We start from the raw sequence: 12,330 nt of genomic DNA on the forward strand, positions 1-12,330 counted from the left end.
AAGGATATGGAATGCATATTTTGTGAATGTCCTCAAATCAGTAGAGCACTGGCAAATGGTTTTAAATACACTGACTACACTCCAAGAACAACCTACCTTAAACCTAAATGAATTAAGCATGACTTAGGTGGAAATAGATCAAACACACCGACCTTTTTGAAAATTAGTAAAAGTGTGTATGAGGGGATGACATCCATGGAAAAAATGCTTTAATAGGGAAAAGAAGAAATAACAGAAATCGTGCTTTGCGGGAGTAGGTTATGCATGACGCAAATATGCATGAGTAGGGTTACAGAAGCGAGTGTAAGTCACCTATTTTAGGGAATACCGAGCATTTCTTGTGGGTAAGCATGCAGTATGTAATTCACGCACGCTTATGTGAGGTGTTTGTCAATTAATACAAAGTTAAACCTTTAACGGGCAGGCAATAGCTAGTTGAAACTTCTATGAAGAGACAAAAGCTATTACCAATGTAACCAAGCAATCCTGTGATCTGCAGTGAATAATGTAGCTGTTCTAGCATGTTCTGATAATTTAGTTGAAATATGCCTACATAAAGTATAAATCCATATCAGTGATATTGCTGTTTCGTGAGTACATTCTGTATACATGTGACCATGTGTCTTTCATATCAAAGTGTCTGCTTTTCCACATCTAATTTAAATTTATTATAACAATGCAGAAGTTTATTCTAAGTACATTTTCATTTGGAAAAAACTAATATAGGTTGGCTTGTTTTTTTTAAAAGATATGCCGGAGTACACCCTGACCAATGAGTTTTGTCGCAAACACTTTTTGATTGGTCTGTTATTGCGGGAAGTTGCTCTGGCAATGCAAGAAGACCAGGATGTAAGACATATTGCATTAGCCGTTCTCCGAAACATAATGGCAAAACACTCCTTTGATGATAGATATGCAGACAAGGTAAGCCTTTTAATATTAATATTTCATATTGGACCTGAGACCAAGGGGCATATTTACAAGGGCTTTATCTCCGCTTTTTTGGCTTACAAAGCCAAAAAAGCGGAGATAAAACCAGCGCCCTATTTACAAGAGGGTGTTAATAAGCATAATCGCATGTTAGCACCCTTTTTCCCAACGCCTCTCTTTGCATCTCCAATGAGATACAAAGTGGGCGTTACTGGGCGTACCCAAGATGGACTACCTTGCAAATATCGCTGATGTTTACATCGCGATATTTACAAGGCAGCCCACACGATTTTAGCACACAATAGATTTTGGCGAAAACGGCCGTTTTCGCCAAAACCTAACGTCTGCTAAAATCCTGACTTAGCCATCCCTAACATAGGGGGTGGATTCTGCTGATACAACCCTGTTGGTTGTATCAGCAAGGTTATCGCCCTTTTGCAGGGAACATCGCTGGAAAACCAGCGATGTTCCCTGCAAAAGGGCGATAACCTCGCTATCTCTGGAATTTGTATCGCCCTGGAGTAACGCGCTGTTAATAACGCGATACCAGGGTGATAAATACCAGAGATAGCCTGCGATAATATAATTATCGCTAAGCACGGCCAGTGATAATTATCGCTGGCCGTTGTTAATATGCCCCTAAGATTGTTATTTTAGCTAAACAGTTTTCATTTAACCCTGATACTATGTGGTAAGTCATGCATTGAAAGGGTCACGTGATATCTTGCTAAATAGATGTTTTCAAGATAAATTATTGTGGGCCCTAGTCACGAAATAAAATGGGAAATGTACATGTAGCAATGTATGCCTCTGCCTTCTAATCACAAATATTCCCATGCACAATTTTCAAGGCATACTTCTGCGAATGGCATGTGACTTTTTCTGGAAGACTTTTGTTCCCCTGTCCATAGTTTTTCACAGCGGAGATCTACACACAGGGTAAATTAAGCCTTCCTTGCGCATGCGCGTTTTTCTACAGGTGGAAAATATTTTTTCTCCCAGTGGAGAAAGATCTTTCCCTCCACTCCCACCTAATCTGGGGATCGGCTGCTTCCCTGCCTTTGCAGGTCGGAAAGTGGTCACAGGGGAGGTTTTGAATTCCCACAAATGCACATGTTCCCAAATTGCTTATGCAACCTGTGTCTTAGCCCATCCAATTCCCACGCCCGGCCTAGTGTGGCATTTAACTGCCGATTTCTTTGCAGTCGCGATAGAAAAATCTGTACTAATAAATGCATTTACTCCTGCTCGGAATCGCTTGGTAACATTCTTGGTATGTGTAAAAAAGGTAACTTAATTTGTTAACTAATGTGTACGACAAAATGTGTCTTTGTGAATATGTTTTTAAACGTATAAAAAATGTAAATCAGTTATTCCCCACGCCAATAAGGAAGGTTGTGTGCAGAGAAACCAGCATGTTCTAATTCTTTGTATACTTGGTTATTCACCCCAGTACAAAGTGCATGCAGTGTAAAAGTGCCTGTAAAAGCCTACCTCTGCTTATAAGAAGCGCAAATTCTGTATTACTGAAAGTGTGCCCTTCTCCTTAACAGGCACACTGTTTTTCATTGAATGTATAGTATACCTTCTGAGATGTAGGAATGCTGTAAGAGTATAGCAGCCCAGCTGTGAGGTCTTTTCTCTATCATGGTAAACTAGAACTACACTGCTGAGATGCCGTTGTTTTGTCCCACTCTGTCCTGACCCTCATCACAAGAAGTTAATTTCCCCTCTGTGCCCTGGACAAAAAGTGCCATTATCTGCCGCGGCCCATGCAGGTAAAAGCGGTGGGGCGGTGGGTCCATGGGGGGATTTCGACAGACGATGCCAAGGGAAAATTAAATAAATAATCAATTTTCTCTCGTCATCGTCCCTCAAAATCCCCCCTCCCGGCCCCACCGCCCTACCGGTCTTACTTGCACGGGGAGCGGCTGCCCATATTTCATACACCGGACTGAGATGTAGAATTCCTCTCCCTGTATGCCTATTCCAAAACATACTACAGCATCATAATGTAAGTATTTGTAAAGCACCCACAACGGTATCATAGCACTGAAATTACATATATTCATTGTTATTGAACTCAGTGGTACTCCTTTTATCGACCTCTGCGGAGGTTCAGTGGACCCGTGAGGACTGGGTCAATGAAACACAGATCTGTGCAGAGTATACATTAATTAGTCCACCTAGCCACCAGACCTGGCATCATCTTACTAGAGACAATGCCACTGTGCCCCACACATCTTCACTTGAGACTTATCCCATTTCTAAAGAGCTTGTTTCCTGTGAATGAATCAAATACACTCCTGTCCGGCCTGGTTGCCCATAGGACTAAAGGGGTGAAGGAGAATGAAGGTCATCTCACTCTCTGGCCTTGGTGTAAGTCTTCTGAATCAGTTAATGTCTCAACATTTAGCCACTCGCATTTTTGCTATTCAAGTTCTGATTAAATAGTGATCATCCACTCAATATATAAAATGAGAGAATTACATATATCTTCGTTTTTTAAAACTGTATACGCAGATAATCCATACAGATTTAATCCATAAAACAATCAAAATGTAATTTAAAATGTAATTTAAAATTATATACAATACCTATAAAATATATATTATTCTAAAGACCTTAAACACACTCTAGCCCAGTCATCGGTTCTCATCCAACCCTAGCTACAATTAAATCCTGGAGAGGGAGAGTAATGCAACCTTACGGAGTCGGACTGGGACCAAAAATAGGCCTGGGGACCAAAATAAAAGTGGCCCACATTAGCGAATCGGAAAGCTAAAAAAAAGGGGACTAAATATGCATCAGGGCAGTTTTGAACTTGGAAAGACAGCTGTATAGGTTTTTTAGCAAAGTATGGGATACTGGATGAATTTGTGCTTGCATCAGACAGTGTTTGTGGCAATATTAGGGAAATCAACAGCAAATTCGGGCACCCCTGACCAAAAACAGGCATTCGGGCCTTACCAGATTGCCCTATGGGCCAGCCCAACCCTGCAGCTTCATCACTTTAGTCCGTTAAACTTATGGATTCTTTTATGAATGGGTTTCTGTGCCTAGCGAGAAAATGCATAAGCAAGTGGTATGTCTGCGACCCTGCCAAAAGTTAAGTCAGAAACAAATGTCAAGCTTTAAACATTAAAGCACTAATATTTGATTGTTCCGACTGAGGAAGAACACTTTGAGAATGGCTTCTTGAAAAACACTCATGACCGCCTTTCACTCCCAACGATAACTTTGGGGCATATTAAAAACGGCCAGCGATAATTATCGCTGGCCGTGCTTAGCGATAATTATATTATCGCAGGCTGTCTCTGGTATTTATTGCCCTGGTAGCACGTTATTAACAACGTGTTACTCCAGGGCGATAAAAATTCCAGAGATAGCGAGGTTATCGCCCTTTTGCAGGGAACATCGCTGGTTTTCCAGCGATGTTCCCTGCAAAAGGCGATAACCTTCCTAATACGACCCACAGTGTCGTATCAGCATAATCCACCCCCTATGTTAGGGATGGCTAAATCAGGATTTTAGCAGACGTTAGGTTTTGGCGAAAACAGACGTTTTCGCCAAAATCTAATGTGTGCTAAAATCATGTGGGCTGCCTTGTAAATATCGCGATGTAAACATCAGCTATATTTGCAAGGTAGTCCATCTTGGGTACGCCCAGTAACGCCCACTTTGCATCTCATTGGAGATGCAAAGTGAGGTGTTGGGAAAAAGGGTGCTAACATGCGATTATGCATGTTAGCACCCTCTTGTAAATAGGGCGCTGGTTTTATCTCCGCTTTTTTGGCTTTGTAAGCCAAAAAAGCAGAGATAAAGCCCTTGTAAATATGCCCCTTTGTTTTCTAGAAATGTGTCCCATTATTTATTTAACTGCCAAAAAAGCGATAGAATACCATGAAATGCATGTCCTATGGCAGCTGACTCTGCTTCCACAGGCACACCCCTGAATTCAATACCACCTTTGCCCTTGGAGCACAAAAAAGTGAATTCTGACTTTTGAAACAATGTTCACCTCCAGAAGCTCAGGGAAAAAAACCTCTGGAATTCCCTTTACCCTTGCAAGAATTAATCTCATACCATCCAGGAGTTCATAGCTCCTTCAACGGGCTGTATGATCTGGTTTTTGCCTTATTTAGAGTTAATAAAATCACTTTTATTAATTTTCGAAAGCAACAAATGACACATATAAACATCAGTATGGGTATGCCATCTATGCGCAGTTGTGAACAATGCAAAATCTTCCCTTTCCACAACATGCCTTCATTAAGGATTGGACGTAGAACAGTGCCTCCTCAGGGGGTCTGTGATTGTTAAACAAATTAAATAACATTATCAGAGTAATGCAGTATACATATAAAGAAAAGCAAAATGTAAACTTTTAAAAAGCTCTATAAATATAAAAGAACTTTAAATATGATGCTAAAATTTAACCTTGTCTCCTTAGCTTAATTCGAGAGAGCAGCACAATTATAACAAACAGAATCTAATATGGAGGATTAGAGGCCTCAATTGAAGCCCTGGTATGTGCCCACAAAAGAGTGCATTAAACACACAAAAGGTGATGGGAGAAATGCTTTCAATAAGTCTAACCACTGACAATCGCTCCGGGCAGCATACACACCCATCGTTCTTTTGCTCACCACCCTTCTTCAGTTTGGACCCAGCTGTATGCAAATCAGTCTTGGCCCTGCTCAAATAGGAACAGTCCAGGCGAACTGCCAGGCCAGGTCCTTCCTGAACAGCAGCCTAAGACTGGTTTTGCACTCATTGGGACTCATCAGTGGTGGTCAGCATGTTTCCAGTGGAAAAGTGAGCACAGGGCCCATGTCTGGGCATAACCTTGGTACTTTGGGCATTACATCAAACACACAACATGTGGTGGGAGGAATGCTTGCAAAATGTCTAGCCACTGGCAATTGCTCAGAGTGGGTTTCTAACCCATTGTTCTGTTGCCTACCAGGCCTCCTCAGTTCGGACCCCGAAAAAAGGCAGATCAGTCTTGACTCTGCTGCAAAAGGAACATCCAGCCTGAACTGCCAGGCCAGCTATTCAAGACTGGTTTCACCATGATTGGAATTCATCAGTTCAGTGCAGATTGGTTCCAGTGGCACAGTAAGCACCGGACCCTTGTCACTTGGTGTATTACATCAAACTACTATCTTACTGACAAGCACCAAGTAAGGCAAAACTTGTTGCTTGTTGTCTCTTCTGGACATGCTCTCACCTGGCAGTTCAGCACAGTCTGTTGCCATGACTAGTAGGTTTGATATTGATTTACATAAGGTGGGCTTCTGTCTAGAGTGGCAGGATGGCCAAAAAACATTGGACTGGTATGCTGCCCAAGCGATTATTAATGGCTGAGAGGCATTCAAGCATTTCATCCATCACCTTGCTGTTGTAGTTGACACCTTAAGTCGGGTATGCCCAGACTTGGGGCCTGTGCACACTGTGCCGTAGCACTCAAGCTACTCTCTGCTCACGAGCCCCAGATTAGGCAAAACCGGTTTGGGTGCTTGTGTTCCCTTAGTAGTCTTTAACTTTATGGCCTATTGTGGTAGTTATCGCTCTCCCTCACCCACTCCCCCTTTTTCAAAGCTCCAATCCTACTCTTTCTGCCTGATAACTTCATATCTAAGCTGTACAGCTCTCATTACGAATGGCCCTAAAATATTCCTGTATTTCCGAATCACATAATTTCCATTGCGCGTATCGCTGAGTGTACTGGTAGTTTTTAAGGGGAAGAATAAAAGGCATTATATATATTTGGGGAACAATATTCAGAAATGAAACCCATCAAGCCAGTTTCTGCATGACTATACATGGTATTCTACCCTAAGAAATTGCATGATTGCAGCAGGTGACATATTTTTCACTTATCAGCAGTGTTTTCACAAAACTCGTAATGCTGAATTGCCCTATATCTGCTGTAACCAGGCCTAAGTATTTTACAGCCTAATTCAGTAAATGGCAGATAATAGAAATTCTAAAAGCGATTGGATATTTGGCAGCAGTTCATCATAGCTTCTACATCTTAGCTGCAACCACAGTGAAGACATTTCATTCATTTTATTCATTCACTTGGCTCAGTAAATGGTGAGCTAGCATAATTGTATTTGCCAGGCATACATTTGGTTTTGCTTTTGGTCTCACAGATGTGCTTTATTCAGCCTCTAAACCCATTACAACATTTCCTTAGCTCACGGGCCGGGAGGTTAATTGGCTCTCAGCATAATGCCCCTTTCCCACAGCCCTTAGGATTTACTTGTATTTCATATGACCTTGTGGTGCTGTTAACCTAGAGGAATGGGGGACACCCCTCCACAACTTCAATTGACCATTTACCCTACTCATATTTTAGGGCTAGTTTTCTGAGCCCATCACCAATCCTCTACTTGTGGCTTAGACATTTTGGGAGCTTGGAATAAACAAACTAGTGGTGGGAGGGTTGCTAATCTCATTACATTCTGTAACACACACTTCAATGAGCTTAGCCTTTTTTTAGCAGGATGCCCATTTTGACACAGCTAACATCATTGCAAGGAATAATAGACTGTGATCTGATCTTTTCTCAAAAGGTTACTCTTCCAATATCCTAATATGATGCAGTCAGTGGCCTTATTCTAAACAGGGATTTCCTTGCTTTAGAATATCCCCAGGCGTCATACTGGATCCAGAAGATGTTTTTGAGCAGCTCTCCTGCATGCTGGTAGGTTGAGTTGTTTGGTTCCACGTTGGCATCTTCCACACCAAAAGTGACGCGAGTTGTACCTATATAGGCACCACCCCAGCGAACTGATGTCAGATCTTTCCTTTCCACGACAGAGAGCGCTGATCCAGTCTCAGGGCTGAGCTACCCTTTTTGCAACTTCGTGTCAACTCCTGATGTGAAGAATATCACCCAAGAAACCATCTGGTTTCAAACAATGTGGAGCCTGCCACAGGCAGATGTCTGTGACACACCCCCACTTGGTGTGTTTGTGGTGCTAAGAGCATAACCACAACTCTAAGATCTGTGAGGACTGCTGCCCTATACACCTGAAAGTGCTGAAGGAGCGATCCCTCAAGCTTCTTTTTGCCCAATGTCGGGCGACTCTGCTACACTCAAGTTCTCGGATACGCAGAAGGTCCCGTGAAGATTTGCAGTGCCACACCCAGCAATCATCGTGGCACTCCAAGTCATCGGGGAAATTGGGTAAGTCCATCAACCACAAAAAATCCAAGAAGTCGAAGAGGTCTTCAACTTTACCGCACCCCTCGAAGTCATCTGGCGAGGAGCGGGAGCAGTGGTACTCCAGGCCTCGCGCTTCGGAAGAGCCTGAGTCAGAGTCCGCTCCTCGCTATCCTGATTTTCACCCGCCCACCTCAAAGAATTTTATGAGGCTATGCACCTCATATTTGGGCAGCCTGACCCCTCCGGAGTACCTTTGGGCCCCACAGGTCTGGGAGGGGACCCTACTGGATCCCTGCCAGCAGGTTCGCCCTCGCCGCCAGTTGGGCCTCATAGATCTCCTGCTGGATCCAAAGCTGAGCCGTTGGCAAGACTGAGACCTTCCTTGATGCCCACTCCAATGCCGATGGCACCCCACATCTCCATCCTCATTCCTGACTCTGACACGGAGTCGGCTGGGCGTTGCTCGACACTAGTTCCTGCTCTGACCCGGACTATGTTCTCATGAGCAGAGTCAGTGCCTTTTACTATTGATAGGACTGGAGAGGGAGAGGAATTGGAGAGGTCTGAGGACCCTTGTTGTTACCAGCATCCCATAGATAAGGAGGACAACTGTTACGAGGAATTGGCAGATGCCAGTGGGTTAGGCACTTTGCCTGACAGTGGTCTAGTCTCTCCTCCTACTGTGGCTACTGACGAGGGAGTCTCTTTTGCTATGGTGGTGTATAGGACAGCTGAGGTCTTGGACCTTAACCTGCCCTCAGAGGCAGTCAAGAGAAATTGAGGTGCTTCAGCTGTGAGTCGCCACCTCTGAGCCCTTACTCCCATTCAATGAAGCTCTTATTGATGTACTACTTGGGGTCTGGTCCAAGCCCTGCAAATGGGCTCCTGTGCTGAGTACAATTGCATGCCTTCATCGTCCCATGCCTGGGGACCCCAGTTTCCTAACCTAGAACCCTACTCCAGAGATCAGTGTGGTCCAAGGCTCCTCTCCTAGGATCAACCCTGGCACATTCCCTGCTACTACACTGGAAAGGGAATCCAAAAAACTGGATACCTTTGGAAAGAGGATGCTTTCTTCTACCAGCCTTGCACTGCTGTTGGTGAACACCATGTGCCTTTTGGGATGATATTCCCATTATAATCATGGATTTTCCCTGCACACGTGCTGCCCAGCATCTCGGAGGAGGCCTGAGCCATAGTCTCCCAAGCAATTGCTTACAGGAGAGACGCAACACTATATGATGTGGACTTGGCACGATCAGCTCCCTGGGTAGAGCGAATTAATCATCGGTGGCCATGCGGCACTACTCCAGGCTGATAACTACTGTTTTTTTAAGGAGATGTCCAAGCCTCACCTTCGGATAAGCCATTTAATGGCTGTCGCCTTTTTGGACAGATGGGGAACTCCCTGCTGGAGAACTTTAAGGACAGCATAGCTACGGTGCGGTCCTTGGGCATGGCTAGGGACCCTCAACACCCCTCAGTCTGCCTTCTGCCGCTTTCAAGGCCACAGAAGGGGTCTCCAACTGCACACTTACCCTCCCAGCCACCATGAGCAACAGGCTTCCCAGCCTTTTCATGGCTGAAGCCATAGGTCCCATGAACCATGTGGGACAGGCATCCAGATGTCGAGTCAGTTCACCAGCCCCTCAGCAGCCACAACCTCCAAACCCCCTTAGTTTGCGCTATGACCATCATGGCCATCCAGTGGGAGGCAGGATGCTCCATCACCTGCACCACTGGTGGTCAGTAGCATTGAGCCATTTACGTTTTGCAAATAGTCCAAATGGACTACTCTCTCCCCTTTGTGGCTACCCCTCCATCCATGCCATTCACTTACAACCTGCTGACGAAAGACCACTTGCTCTGTTAGGAAGTGCTGGCTCTTTTGGCAATAGGAGCCATCGTGAGGGTGCCCATATCAAATCAAATCAAGCTTTATTCGACTATTTGTAAAAATAATCATAAAAAGAACATTAAAATACAGTTAAAAATGGCATGTTAGAAAGAAATACATTGACCGGAGAAACTGGGTGAACAGCAGCATGTAAAAGGACTATTAGTTATGTTATACAATTCAAGTCAAATTATCACGTAGAGATGGTCTTTCTGCAAGAAAAGATGGACTTTAAAAACATCGAAACAGATAAAATTACAAGTTCTTCCCCAAGGTATTGCATGACCATGAATGCAGAACGACATTGTCGCAAACCAAATGATCTAAGTACCGGAAGTATCCACCTTTTCCTTTGAGCTAAGTAAAATTCACAGAAAAATAAAACATGCATGGTGGACTGTGCTGACAACTCGTCACATGGACATCTAATTAACATCTAATTAACAGTATCAAGAGTAGGTAGTAGTTGCAATTCCCTCTATTTTCTAGTGCCCAAGAATGATGGAGGCATTCGTCTTCACCAAGACCTGCTCCCTCTCAATTTCTTCCTGAAAAAGGAGAAATTCAAGATGCACACACTTGCGCAAGTTCTGTCTGCTCTGGAAGCAAGAGACTGGATGGTAGCTTTAGATTTGCAGGACTCATATTTTCACATGCTTACCTGCGGTTTATGGTAGGCAAAGGTCAACTTTCAGTTTGCTGTGTTCTACTTTGACCTTAAAAGCACTCCTTGGGTGTTCACAAATGTGATGGCAGTGGTTGCAGCTCCTATGCGGAGGTTGGGTGTTCCAGTCTTCCCCTAACTCAATAATTGGCTGTTGGAGGAGGGCTCGCCAAAGCAGTCATTTCCCACCTCCAGGCAATAGCAAACCTAATAATTGAAGCAAACCTTCTGCACTCACTGGGGTTCACTATCAATGTGCCAAAGTCACACCTGACTCCCTCTCAGATGCTCCCTTTCCTCTGAGCTGGTCTGAACCTAGTGCAGTTTCGGTCTTAGCCTCTCGAGCCTATATCCTGGATTTCAGTGAGAAACACTCTCAGGTTTTAGGGCCTCCTGCTCGTGACTCATGTCCACTGGCATAGGCTGGCTCTGCAGTGATACCAAAAGTCCCACTGGGTGATGCATTAGGAGAAACATTTCGACATGGTCCAGATTTCGGATGAAACTGTAAAAGATCTGCAGTGTGGACAAAGGAACCGCAATCGGGTCTGCCCTTCCCAAACCATGGGGAGGCGATCTGAGAGAGGTGGAGATTGGAGGACTCTGGTCTCTCGGAGAGTATGGGCTCTACATCAACCTGTTGGAGCTTTGTGCAATTCACCTGGCATTGAAAAGTCTTTCTTCAAGGGAAGACTGGTGCAGTTCTTCACATACAAAACCACCACTAAATGGTACTGCAAACAAACAGGGTGGGGTAGGGTCGTTGAACCTTTGTCAAGAGGCTCTGCATCTCTGTACATGGCTGGACCATCATGGCATTTCCCTGGTGGTTCAACACCTGGCAGGATCCCTGAATCAGGGATGTGAGTGTTTGAAAAGTTTCAGCACTCCATCCATCATCTCCTTGTGTTTGCCAGGATCCCTGAATGCCAAGACGTATGAACTCAGTGGGAGACACCTAGTGGATCATGAAAGACATCTCCATCCGGAGGTGGCGAAAGGACTCTTTCAGCAGTGGGGAGAGGCTTGGTTAGATCTGTTCACCACTGTCAAGAGTGCGGAATGTCAGCAGTTTTGTGTGCTGGAGTTTCCACTGTAACTCTCACTCAGAGACACTTTTTGTCGCGAGTGGAACTCCAACCTCCTGTACGCCTTTCCATTAATACCACTCCTGCCCAGAATTCTGAAGAAGATTAGGATTGACCAGACCAAGTTATTCTTGTGCCTCCTGATTGGGCACAGAGAATCTGCTATCGGAAGCTGTTAAGCATGGCAATCAGTTCTCTGATCAGGCTCCCAATTTGAGAGGACCTTCTGTTGCAGCAGCAGAGGAGTTTTCTGCACCCAACCTGCGCACTCATCACCTTCATACATGGAGATTGAGCGACGACCATTGATAGATTTCGGTCTTCCGACATCTGTGATGTTATTCTGGAAGACAGATGTCCCTCCACCAAGGTGATTTATGTCTACAGTTGAGTTTTGTGGCATGGTGTGATTCCCACAGCCTCAAACCCCTTCCTCACCTCTATCCCAAGTTCTTCTATTTGCTCTCTCTTTAGTCCAGCAGAGCTCTCCTCTGGGCACAGTTACAGGTTATCGTTCAGCCATTTTGGCTTTTTTGCGGTTGCTAGACCAACCTTCATTATTTAAGTCACC

General features: G+C 44.5%; 1 protein-coding gene across 8 annotated transcripts in view; it reads left to right on the forward strand.

The window, feature by feature from the left end:
* DOCK10 (dedicator of cytokinesis 10) overlaps positions 1 to 12,330 on the forward strand; it is a 1,791,775-nt gene that overhangs the window by 1,376,546 nt on the left and 402,899 nt on the right. For all 8 annotated transcript variants that reach the window (XM_085634396.1, XM_085634392.1, XM_085634394.1 and 5 more), the window contains exon 32: positions 749 to 924. In XM_085634396.1, the coding sequence (XP_085490522.1) occupies positions 749 to 924 (176 nt within the window). The remainder of the gene's footprint in view (positions 1 to 748; positions 925 to 12,330) is intronic.

The sequence above is a fragment of the Triturus cristatus genome, chromosome 11 (genome assembly GCF_964204655.1).
Source record: "Triturus cristatus chromosome 11, aTriCri1.1, whole genome shotgun sequence".
NCBI lineage: Eukaryota > Metazoa > Chordata > Amphibia > Caudata > Salamandridae > Triturus > Triturus cristatus.